This window comes from Syngnathus acus, chromosome 16, assembly GCF_901709675.1.
Source record: "Syngnathus acus chromosome 16, fSynAcu1.2, whole genome shotgun sequence".
Lineage (NCBI taxonomy): Eukaryota > Metazoa > Chordata > Actinopteri > Syngnathiformes > Syngnathidae > Syngnathus > Syngnathus acus.
The window spans coordinates 11,835,875-11,848,792 of record NC_051101.1 but is presented as its reverse complement, the minus strand read 5'-3'; the positions used below and the strand labels follow the sequence as shown (position 1 = coordinate 11,848,792).

Sequence of the window (12,918 nt, the reverse complement as noted above, 5' to 3'; positions counted from 1 at the left end):
GGCCATTAAAGAAAAAGCTTCTGATTTCTCCGCTAATGGCCGGACCTGCTGGTCAGAAGCTGAAACCTGAACCTTGTTCACGCCAGATGTAATCGAATCGCGCGAGTGTCGTAAACAGAGAAGGGCGGCTGAGTGAAACGGGCGCGGTGACAATAAGCCGGCTGATTTGCAACTGGCTGCCGTCCTGAGCGTGAAAGGTGAATAACAGTAATTAAAAATGTGTCGCGACAAGTGTAATTAGATGTCAGTCGAGGAGACGCCTCGGCTTGTTAGGTTTGTTTATGCGCTCGTTCGAAGCTTTGCTCGGCTGCCTATGCTAACTTTTGACTCTCGCGTTACTCAAGAAACCATATGGAATTTTACATGTCAAGCTCGAAATAAATAGAAAGAGTCGCTTGCGCCGTTGTGAGCGTGAACACAGCCGACGACGGAAGTGTCTCATTCCTTTTAAATTCTGCACAGGAGAGACGCAGACATTCTTTGACGTTACAAAACGAGAAAAAGGATTTTTGTCTGCAATTGGAATGAAAACACACTATCCATAAATCCAAAGATTTAAATTTTAGTGGGGGGGGGGGGGGGGGGAAACCTCTGACATTTCCAAAGGTTTCCTTACCTTGTCTGCATTCCTATGCAGGATCAAAGGGGATGGAAAAATATGGAGGCTGCACAAAAAAAAATGGACCGCAGGAAGAAGAAGAACAGGACAGAATGTCCGAGGCGACTTCATAAGACCCGTAGTCATTTGCCACAGCGGTGATGACTTTTCTCATGACAGTTGTGCGACCGGACTGATTTACGAGGCAAACACACACGCGCGCAGATTAATAGCAAACATATTTTACAAGCTGTCACAGAAGAGTGCAAAGACTTGACAGGATGAGGATTGATGCCCACGTGGTCGCTTACATAAGACCTTGCCAAGTGCACATTGTTTTTTTTTTGTAAAGCCACCTAGCGCACGATCGGCGGAGACGTTTAATTGAGTCTGTCGCTTAGCAATTTACTGCCCGCTGCGCTGCCAATGCTAAATCAGCGCTGACAGATTTAGCATCATTCGGGTGACATCAGCTGCTGTGCAATTGAAGGCTCGCCAATATGTCGTAACTTAGTGGAAGAAACCAGCCTTTTTGCTAAACACTCCAAAATGGACTCATCCTGTTTGTCATACTTCAGGGGTGTCAAACATATGGCTCGGGGGTTGGAATTCAACATGTTCAACAAACATGCAAAATAAAAAAAAAAATCACGAATTGAGGCTGCAAAATTATGAAAAGAATTAAAGGCACTAGTAAACACTGTGGTGGGCGTGTCCGCTGAATCCTGAGAAACGGTCAACCGCCAAACAAATACGAGTATATTGCGCATCTTTCTTCTGCCTACATGTCGGCGCTGCAAAAAATATATCCGCATAAAGCCTCCGGTGGCTGGAGCATATCCCACCAGCTCGCTGAGGGGCTTTCGACAGTCAATCAAAAAAGAGCATATGAGCTCTCAGCACACACACACACACACACAAAAAAAAAAATGTTTTCAGGACAAAAAACACAGCTCATTCTTCTTCAAATATAAAACTATCATTTGTGTGAAACAATTCAAGATCAACATTGATGCTTTGTCAAGATTTCCACCTGCCTATAGGAACATTCATTTTCTTTTATGATGTTTGGCACGTACTCGGCCATCCCAGCTGTGATTCCAGCGCGAACAAGTACGAGTGTGTCTTGTTACATCCACATGTGCCTCAAAGATGTTTTCCACACGGGCGGAAAAATGACTCACCGACGTCGTCCATTTTTAGGCCCGGTCTAAGCGTGTAGTCCGCCTCCGTCGGTTCCGGCTCGCCGTCGACGTCGGAGGCTAAGAGAGAGGGGGAGGGGCCAAGGAGCAAGGGTTAAACTATTGACCGAAGGGCTTTTAATTACTTCTGAGTAGACAGCTTGACAGACACGTTCGAGAGAGAGAGCAGCATGGGGAAGAGCACGGGGGTTAACAAAATGGCCAGGAGCGCTCTGACTGACAGCACTGGGGAGGGGAGGGGTCGAGTGGAAAAAGAATGAAGGGCGATGGAGTCCGCCGGGGAGGAGAGGTTAATATTTCACGACTGGACAGGCCGGGGATCAAAGTGTGTGTGCAAAAAGTGTGAGTCTCACCTGTGGAGCAGCAGACGTACACACGTAGTCTCAGGCAGCTTCGGCCGTGGTGGTGAGTGGGCGTGGCTAAACAAAAAAACAAAACAAACGATGAAATAAAAAGGCACGACTGAAGCCCAAGAACAACAGGCCGCTTACAGATGTAGTAGTACTCCTGCCCGACGTGGAACTCGTAGCCCAGCGAGAAGGCGCTGTAGCGCTGGAACTTCTCCGAGAACTTGATGGGGGCGTGGGGGGCGTGCGGCCGGTTGCACTCCCACCTTTTGAAGCCCATTTGGGGGTCGCAGTTGCGATAGCCGCGGTAGCTAACCATGTAGAGGATGTACTGCTCGCTGGTGCCCACCATGCGCTGGCTGTCGTTGTAGTGAGGGCAGTAGATGTCCAGGTAGTCGTTGACGTTCACCTGCATGGTGTAGCCCTCGCGCCGCAGACTGGGCAAAAAAAAAAAAACTGTTTGAGAAAAAGCACTGACACGACAAACCCGGCCGGCGCAATCCATCATTCTGCATCGGGGATAATTCACATCTGAGTTATTCATAACACAAAAGCGGGTAAGTATTTGTCGGCGCTTGAGAATGGACCCAGGGGTGACCGTGTTTCTTCTCAGCGTTCGCGTCATGTTGTCCCCTAACCCCAACGCTCGTACATCAGCCCAAAACCTACGCAGTGTTCAGCCCTAAAAAGCAAGTATGCCTGACAGGAAGATAAGGTCTGACAGTTTCTTGGTGTGTGTTTGACAAAATGAAATATATTCTTTCCTGACATCCAAAAGTCATCTTTCTCTTCCCATGACTGACCGTGGCTCATATCTGCTGTAAATCAGGAACAGAATGATGCAGTCAGTTGGAAAGTTCCACCCCGGCAGCAGTGCATGTGTTACTAAAAGGCCACGAGGGGGCAGCAGAGTGTCACGTTATGCCTGATGCGGCTTCTCCTCTCCTCGGCTGGTTCTAGGTCAGGTCTCTAAGGAGGTTATTATTCAATTATTAAATGAAGATCGAAACAATGTCTTCCCCTCACAGCTCCTCTCAAACCCTCGTCCTTCTCCCCCCTCATTTCCTCGCTTTTATAGCCGCATGAAAGAGTAATTAAATGCCGGGCAGTCATTCTTCCGCCTCCTGCTTCTCTCTGTTTTTTTTTTTTTGGGTAATTATACGCAATGCAAGGCGGCTCGGTGACGCACTGGGTAGCACGTCCGCCTCACAGTTAGGAGGGTGCGGGTTCGATTCCACCTCCGGCCCTCCCTGTGCGGAGTTTGCATGTTCTCCCCGAGCCCGCGTGGGTTTTCTCCGGGCACTCCGGTTTCCTCCCACATCCCAAAAACATGCTTGGTAGGCCGATTGGAGACTCCAAATTGTCCCTAGGTGTGAGTGCGAGTGCAAATGGTTGTTTGTCTCTGTGTGCCCTGCGATTGGCTGGCAACCGGTTCAGGGTGTCCCCCGCCTACTGCCCGATGACGGCTGGGATAGGCTCCAGCACGCCCGCGACCCCCGTGGGGACTAAGCGGTTCAGAAAATGGATGGATGGATGGATACGCAATGCAGACATGTTGGACTTAATGTAACAAAAAAAAAAGTGAGCATTCACAAAGATTACAAGAAAAAAAGAAATGGATCTTCAGAAAGTATTTTGTATGTTCAGGTAAATTGAGGAGCTTCATTGAGACTTTGCTGCCATCTTGTGGCATCTATGAGCAATTACAATTTTTTAGAGGGCATCAAATACTCAGATTTCTTTTTTTTTTTTACTGGTATTTTCAGCTTAAGAAACCTTTCACCACTGCTTGCAACACAAATTTAATTATTTAAAGATGATTTCATTATTTAATGTGTACCGTAATTTTCGGACTATAAGTCGCGGTTTTTTTTCATAGTTTGGGTGGGGGGGCGACTTATACTCAGGAGCGATTTATATACATATATATGGTTTTTTTTCACTTTTTTGGGCATTTTATGGCTGGTGCGACTTATACTCCGGTGCGACTTATAGTCCGAAAATTACGGTATTTTTGAAAAATCCTGCATTTGAATCCACTTCAGGTTGTTTTCGTGTTTACAACTAACATCACCATTGCAGTAAAGGTTAAAGGTGAAGGTCTGTTCTTCTCTGCTGCAGGGACACTTTTTGTTGGGAAATACAGTTGTTACAAATGTTTCAAGGGAAAAAGTGGTATTTTCAGTGTTTGGAAAGAAAAGGGAGCAAGGTAGAGTGAGAGACGCCAAGGAAGCCTGAATGTAGATCAACTCAGGGAGCGGTGGGAGCTCAAATGGAGCAGGCACGTGAAGAAAAGAAAAGAAAAAAAAGCCCCAAATGGAGAGTTTTAGCGCTTGCAGGGGGAGAAAACAAAGAGAGGGAAATGAGCTCGGAGCATCTTGAGTAATCTGGAAGCAAATCCCCGCCTTAAGATAAAAGCACATTTTACCATCCCCAATGTGCATGTGTGTGTGTGTGCACCTGCTTTGCTTTTCTGCTGTGGACAAGCATTTACTGTGTGAGACATCAAAGCATCAATCTGGAATCTTCTAAACTGGATGGCAAGACCTCTTTAAGGGGCGGAGCAAAGCAAATATGAAACGACGTAAAATGCAATTTCACCGCAAGGATAAGGTCGATGATAAAACGAAGTCGTTGAAAGAAAACAGAGCCGTTTGTATTCTGCAGGAATGAGTGATTTGGGGATTTAGAAATAAAGGAAGTTTATTAAAGCATCCGTCTCGTCGTGCCGACTAATCAAAAAGTGATGTTGAGCAAAATAACGGAGGAAATGAAGCGAAGCATTAAATGGTGTGCTGCACCCAAAGCGTGCAAAAAGTTGATCTGTTGATACAAATTGGCTATTTCTTTTTTTTTTTTTAATGGCTTGCTCCAGTGAGTCGTATTTTGGTGACAGCTGGAGAAAAAAACACAGATTAGAATGTCACGCTAAAACTTTTTGACTTTGGACTTTAAAATGGCTTATAAAAGAAAAATTCAAATGTTTTGAAAGACTTACGCTATTAGATACAAAGGTGTCTCCATACCTTTGACTAATTGTGATTTCTTACGACGAAGAATTTGGATGAACACTTAGGCCTACTACGCTACTGTATTTGAATGTGGTGGCACTCGGAGAGCTACAACCATTTTGCTCAATAATTTGAATCAGAAGGAATTCATTTATCAAATATGCTCTGTGATTACGTTACGAGGGAAATCCGACCCAAGAGACTAGCGACTTGAAAATTGTCGTTGCGGAATGAAACGGGGCCAGCGGGATGCTCACGCTAATGTTTGCCACTTGTTTCTTTGTGCAAACTTCACATGACACCCTCCATCCTGTCATCATCACATTTCTTTCACCAGCTTTTTACATTTCCACAACGGAAAGTGCGTCCGTTTAGAGTGGAGGGTGGCAAAATGGATCTTTGTGTTATTCCAAAATGCCCTAATGGATTTCCATTTGCCTTGATGGAGTTTATGACATAAAAAGGCTCTTGGGGGAAGGAAACAAATGGCGTTGTTTCATGTTGGATCACTTTGCTCGCAAAAAGTCATAATATGATCAGATATAAAACTCTTGTTGTTTATTATATATTATATACTATTTTTTATTTTAATTATTTTTTTATTATATTTGACTTTTTATTATATAAAATATAAGTAAATATAATATATAATATAATATATTTTTTTTAATGATATATTATGAATATATGGCAAATCTCAAGAGTTCTGTTTGTTCTGTAATTTTTTTCTTCAAGGATGGATCTCAAATTGGCTGAGCACTTTCTCCTGACGTCACCCCTTTCATCGAAAATTGCACACAATGGAACCGACATCATTCGCCGGCACCTGGCGGATTTCTCGCTCTCTATTATTTTTCCACTCCTAACCAGTCTTGCTACTAAAAGCTCACCAGTGCCCTTTTGAAAACGCTCTCTGGTGAGAAATGATCTTCACAGGTACATTTTGTACAAGGCCTTATTAAAAGCTCATTGTTCACCAGAATGCGTCTTAATTGGAAATGTTGAAATCATCTCATCAGCAGCCTTGAAAAATCGGCGTGGAGGTCATTAGGAAGACAAGAAGCAAAGCGAATGAGATAATTGCTCAACTGTCCGCCGTTGAATTACACATGTAACTGGAAATTAACATCATTTACTGATACTACGCGAGATCTCATTTCGCTTTAAATGATGACAGCTGAGTTTTTAAATGTTACCGTTGGTATTGTCTTAATTCCTTTATGTCGGATTTGGCTGGCTCACTCATCGTAAAGAACGCACGATTCTTAAAATGAAATTAAAATCCCCTTTGCCATAATGACACACTGTTGCTTGGGTCCAATCACGTGACATCATCGCTATAGATGAACAGAGGTGGATGTGGCGGCGTGACTGATGAATTCATATTTGTCAAACGCTTTAATCAGATGATCATTTCAGCAAAACCTCTTAAGTCAAACACGATCTGTTCTCTGATGCGGGTTTAACTTTACAATGGAAATTGACGGTAAAATATGGAGAAGAAGAAAAACCGTTTGTCTACATGTGCTGCTTCACCATTTGTGTTCAAATACACTAAAACAAAGATACCATTTGTTTGTATGTTTTAAGTTATTTGTTACAAAATATATCCCAAAAAATCTCATGAAGTCACAATTCCCGTTGCGGTGGGCGTTTAAAAATGTTGCGTAACAATAGAAGAGCAAAATGTTTTTGTGCTTCATCGAAACATATCAAAGCAGATGTAAGTCTACGCCATCTTCAAAAGTGGCCCCGTGTTCCAAATATTGCTGCTATTCAGGATTTAAAAGCTATTCAGCCTCCCGGGGGCCACCATTCTTCATCTCATCTTACTCCAGCTCCGAGATGCCAACATTGTGTGTGTGTAGGTTCCAATCAGGCATCAGAGCGGAGGATGGAAGAGAACATCTCTCCTGCTGAATGGAGACTCCCAGACATGTGTAGCATGACTGACGCTGCCATCAAACACCGAGGAAAATCTTCCTACTCCGGCTCCCTCAGCTCACCACTCTTTTTTTTTTCTTTCTTTCTATCATCTTTGTGTCCATTCAGTCTCGATCAGATTTTTTTTTTTGCCTTAGATAAATACAAATGGGAGTTAAAAACGTTTGATAGCATAGCTTTTGATAGCGATGCTGTCTTTGGTGCATCTAATGAGAGCTAACATATTTGTAGTCAAAACAAAGAAAATAATGTTTAGAAAAAGTGTACACACCCCTGTTCAAATGCCAAGTTTTTGCAGGAGGACACAGAACCATCCAGACTTCCCACTAGTTTAAAAAAAATAAGGGACCGACTTGACTAAGGACTGTTGCTTCCCTTTTCTCAAACCCTCGGCCTCAACCCCTAACAAAAGAAAATTTTTTCGACGCGTCCCGTGTGGGATCTGAGAATGGATGTGCAACTGTACCTAATGAAGTGGCTGATGGGTGCACTTTCTTCAAGTCGAAATCAATAAGTGTCTGGAGTGTGTCAACCAGGCTGCAATATCCTTCTTTCAAGGCTGATACAACATCTTCTCGCTACTCATGCTCCATTGGTGGTTATTGATAAAAATGTTACAGCCTGAAAATCTTTTCATTCTCCTGCCACGTTTCTTTCTTTTTTTTTTTTCTCTGCTTGTCTTCACAGTATTCTGTCTTCCCTTTCTCCCTCCATCCATTATCCTGTCGGGGGATTCTGAGTTCTAACCAAAAGACTGTACCACTATCACTGTCCAAAAAAACCCACTTGATTTTATTAAAACAAATATGGAAAAACATTTTCTTTGTGTTTTATAACAAAACAAAAATAAACGGACTTACGATAGAGAAACATACTGAAGGCGAAAAAACAAACCAGGACCGAAAACGGTGATTAAAGCCAAATGCTCGTTGTGAATAAAAGCCTGACAAGTGCTTTCGGCCCTTAATTTGCTTGCTTATTGATTTTCTTTTCACCTTTATTTATCAAGCGTTTTACAAGCATCCGGCGTATCTCGTCACTTCTCTGGCAAAGCCTCACAATCCCTTTCCCTTTGCTCCCATCGATCGTTTCGGCGCTGCTGCAGTTCCAAAAGCCGCCACTAGAGCGAACGCTGGAGTTCTCGTTGTTGGCAAAGCTCCGCTATGATTGATGCTGATGCAGTGGGATGGCTGTGGATAGACTCAGCACTCACCCAGATATTACCCTCTGCCCCCAGCTATCGATTCTCCCGTTCGTTGCCCCAAACAACGCAACGGCCGGCCCGATCCCGCACACCCAAAAAAAAAACACACACCAAATTGATCGTGCAGCGTGGTCCTGTGAAAGCTGATCAATGCACCGCATAACAATCAGTCTGCTACTTCCTGGCTCAGCGTGATGGTCCCACTGATATGTTTGGGTCAGGCGCCGAAGGCTCCAATATCAGCTCTTCGGGGGAAAAAAAAAAAGAACCCAGGCAACGTTTCCAACAATAACAACATCACTCAGTACCGTCTCCTGAGCCACATCCAATACGAGATCCGACGGAAAAATACATTATTTTCCTGGCAGAGGGATGATGTGGTGTTGGCGAAGGTAATATTTGCTTAAAGTGGTAAGGTGGAAAAGATCTGCCTCCTAAAAGGCATCACATATGAAGAAAGGCTCACGGCGAGATATTGGAAACTCAAAAAGGGGAACTATTTTTTTTTTTATATAACTTAACCTGACCTAAATCATTCAAACCTAACTTAAAACAAACGCGACCCAAACAAACCTAACAGAACCCAAACAACCTTTTAACTGATTGGTCCGTATTAAAAAAAAAATAAAATACTGACATGGTTCCAAAAGTGTCCGAATAATTTGCCGCAGCTAATTGACCCAAGTCGTATATTCCGCCAAGTTAGACACGGAGCAGCGAGTTTGATGACTCTAAGTCCGAGGAACTGAAAAGAAAAGAGCCCTAATGGGCTTCCAAGACAAAACCACAGCTGGCTTTCAACATTAGTCTCCATGGCGACAGAAGAAGCCCTCGCCATGGAGCTTTTGTAACCCCCCCTAAAAAAAAAAAAAAAAAAAAAAGAGACGAAGGAGGAGGCTGCGGGGGTTCATTGCTTGGTCTTCAAATCCATCCATTTGCTTTTTATCCACATCCCTCCTCAGACTCCCTAATGGCTAATTAAGTAGCACTTATTACTGCTGCACATTATCACAAATCATCAGCTATTACTGTGGCAAATTGTGTCCCGTCTTTTTTTTTTTTTCTTTTTCAGAGAAGCCCTTTTTTCACTTTGGTTTCCAAATGAACAAAGAAGAAGGCTAAGAGCAGCGTAGGAGGCTGAGTGGATACGGTGGCCTGTAGACAACCTGGGTCATGTGACTATTGCATGACTGTAATCACAAGCATATAAATGACAAAAAAGTAGGGCGGTATCTGAGTCTCGAATCCTGAACGCAAGATTTGAATCTGTGGTTACACGGACGCAAAAAAAAAAAAAAAAAAGCAAATTTTTTTTTGTTGACTTCCATTTATCGATAGCAAGATGTGTTTCATTGTCATCCTTTGCCATCTCCCGCCATTCGAAAAACACAAACAGGAACAAAATCAAAATCTTTTCGATAAGATACAGACGCTTGGAGATTGTTCCAAACTTTGCGGGCTTAAAAACAATTAATCAATCTGACGTGTCAGATGGTTTTGTTTAGACACGTATTTTCCTTCATAAATCCATCTGGCTACGAGCCAAAATAAACAGTTTGGAGTAAGCCGAGCACTTTGAAAACCCCAACCCGACCACAGACTAAATTAATTCCAGGTCTCGCTTTCTTTTTCGCTACACACACATACACAAAAAAAGCACAAGCATTTAAAGCAAATGGGAAACTCATGCTTGAGCCATTTGGGAAGCAGCTCAGAGGGAGGCACAATATTAGGGGGGCTAACAACATCGACGAAACTACACAGTGTAGCGCTAGCTTGGAAACGAAAATATCCGACGTCATAAATATACTCCGTGGTGAAGCAGCATGTGGTCCATTATTATTCTTGTACGCTCTGCTCTCTAAATTACTGACAACAACCAGATGTTATGGTAAGAAGGTGCCATTTAATTTCGCTTTAGCCTTTGTAGCACATTCAAACACGTCCTCCTTGTCTAGAATAAATGACACGTATTCCCAATTTTGTTGTTGTGGAAGTGAAAGCTTGAAGATTGGAACGGATTTTTCGTTTAAGAGTTTGGAGCTCAATTGGTCATGAAGAAAAAATAATTAAGTGTCGGAGAAATCAATGGAGCGAAACAAGGCAGTCGTTCTTTTCGACTTTTGTTCTTTCTGCCGACTTCCCGCTGTGTGACATTTATGTTGCGTGTTACATTTACAAAGCATGAATAATGTAAATGGGAAAAAAATATACATTTTCCATTTTCAGTCAATTACGTCAACAAATCACTTTGACCACTGTGTGTGATTCGTGAGGTTTCTTTTTTTTTGTCACAACTTGGCGGCGAAGCTGTGATTCTCTCCGGTGAACATGAGCCCGACTCTGTCAGACTCAACAGTCTATCAGCGGAACATCCTTCTCCCATTTCCCACCCCCCCCTTTCTGTCTCTCCATCCTTATCAGCCTCTCCCCATCTGTCTCTCCTTCCATTTCATATTTCATGTTCAATCTTTTTGACGGCGCTCTTCACCGACACCTGAGGCTCCATCCTTCCTCTTCCCTCCACTGGCCCCGTCAATGTGTCGTCTCTTCGTCCATCTCTCTCTCTCTCCGCCCCAATATGTCTAACGGTGTGGTGGCCGGCTGTCAATCATCACGTGACAGTCAGCAGAATGTGCATTGACGCGGGCGGACCTGTGCGAGTGCGTATTAAATAAAACATCACAAGCAAAGACCTGACCTGCTTTCGCTGCCTTTGAAGCTCAATGCGACTCCGTGCGGCCTCTCGTGAGAAGCCGTGCGAACACGCGGCATAGTAGCCAACTTCAAATTTTTTTTTGCTAAATATAGAAACTATTAACTAACTAAATATTGAGGGATATGAAAAAATAAAGTAAGACTGGAATACAAAAATATGACTTTGGCACAACAGGATCTCCGAATAGAAGTGGAAAAGGCAAAGTCGGCATTTATTTCCCAAACAAAGACAGTTCAGGTTATTACTTTGCCGTATATCATGAATCAAACAGCGGGGCGAGAGTCCATTTAGGAGCTGATATTCTTCCCGTGGAGTTAGGGTTGGCCAACATGTCGCCGTCTTTCCCAACGCCTTTATGAAATGTGCTGTATTTATTCATGCTCTTGCTATTTATTCAAAAGTAAAGCGCAAGAGCTGTGAGTGCTCATAAAGGCGCCGCCGCCGCACATCCCGGCGCAACGCCAAAGAAGCTCTGCCTGCACTGCCCCTGAGATGAAATATGCATGGGGCATAAAGAGCATATGGACCATCCGTCTCAATATCCGCACCGGCCCACCGTCAAAAAAAAAAAAAAAAAAAAAAGATCATTAAAGAACACGCGCATACATAAACACTATGCTTAATGGTTTATCAGTTTGAGTGCCAACTTTGTGCTGACGAAGCAAATGCAATAACACACATTGGGGGGCAAGACAGCTGCGTACATTTGCTCGCTCGGAACGTGCAGTCGTAATGGAAAGGCATTATATCAGCAGCTGTCCTTCAACACAACGGTAACATCTTGACGCGCGCCACAAACATCGATGCGTGTCTTTCGTAAACCTCTCGCTATTTTTCTTTACGTTGTGTCGGTAACCGTCGGTTGCAAAGATTTTAAACAAGAGACATTGAACGCGGAGGCGGCAAATTCCAACACTCAAAAGTTTTCTCAATGAAGCAAAAGGCAAACAATGAGAGACAACTTGCGGGATGTTCACGAAACGGCTAAATAGCAAGCTAGCTATCTTACTCGCTAGCGAACTAGATAGCTAGCAAATTAACTAACGAGCTACCTAAATAGCAAGCTAGCTAACTAGATGGCGAGCTAACTATCTAAATTCTTGCACTCCTAACACACTCGCGCTAAGAAAAAGTACATCGCATTGTTATTCTTAGCTAGCAACTAAAAAACAACAACTAACTAATGAGAATACGCAATATACAGGATATAACGGAATTTCTTTTTACAATTGTATGGCAGTTAATGTTGAAATGTTAATTAAAATGTGGCCTATACCGCTACAGATTACTTTTGAGGTTCTAAAGATAATTTAGTAAGACTCATCAATGAGGTGCAATTAGATTCCGAGTAGCGTGGTTAATCGTTACCGGCGTTCCGATTAGAGAGAGTTGATTTCAAAACACATGCTTGTTTGGATGTTTGTCGTTTTGAGATTTAGCACGGCTGGTTTGTTTCTCGCCGCCTCGCTTCAACTTCACCTTGGTGAATTTCCTACAGCCGCGGGAAAGCCCCTGGCACTCTCCTGGTTTGAAATTGTAAATGTGCACTTTGAAGGCAGATGTGCCACCTGCTCACCTCGGCTCCTCTGGACCTCATTTGACAGCCAATTTTTAGGCACATGTATAAAAGACGTTGGGAATATTTTCTGAGGCAGCTGGCTTAGGAGTTTGACTTTTCTCCCACATTCCCTCCGGCAAGGACGTCTTTCCTTCCTTCCCCCGCTTTTCCGCCACAACTGTCATCAAACAATTTCTTTTCTGGTCTTGGTCACCGCCAATCTCTCCGCTCTTGTGTAAAGTTGTAATCCCTTCGCCACCTGTCGTTTTTACCTGCCGCCGTATCGGAGTCATTATCTCTTCGCCCCGTCCCCTCCTGTCATATCCATCAATCTG

General features: G+C 43.5%; 1 protein-coding gene across 1 annotated transcript in view; it reads right to left on the bottom strand.

Annotated features, from left to right (window-relative positions):
- The window catches only part of efna3b (ephrin-A3b), a 39,588-nt gene that overhangs the window by 3,582 nt on the left and 23,088 nt on the right, over window positions 1-12,918 (bottom strand). The window contains exons 3-5 of the mRNA XM_037274613.1: window positions 2,292-2,584; window positions 2,154-2,219; window positions 1,783-1,860 (exon numbers count right to left, since the gene is read on the bottom strand). Of these exons, the coding sequence (XP_037130508.1) occupies window positions 1,783-1,860; window positions 2,154-2,219; window positions 2,292-2,584 (437 nt within the window). The remainder of the gene's footprint in view (window positions 1-1,782; window positions 1,861-2,153; window positions 2,220-2,291; window positions 2,585-12,918) is intronic.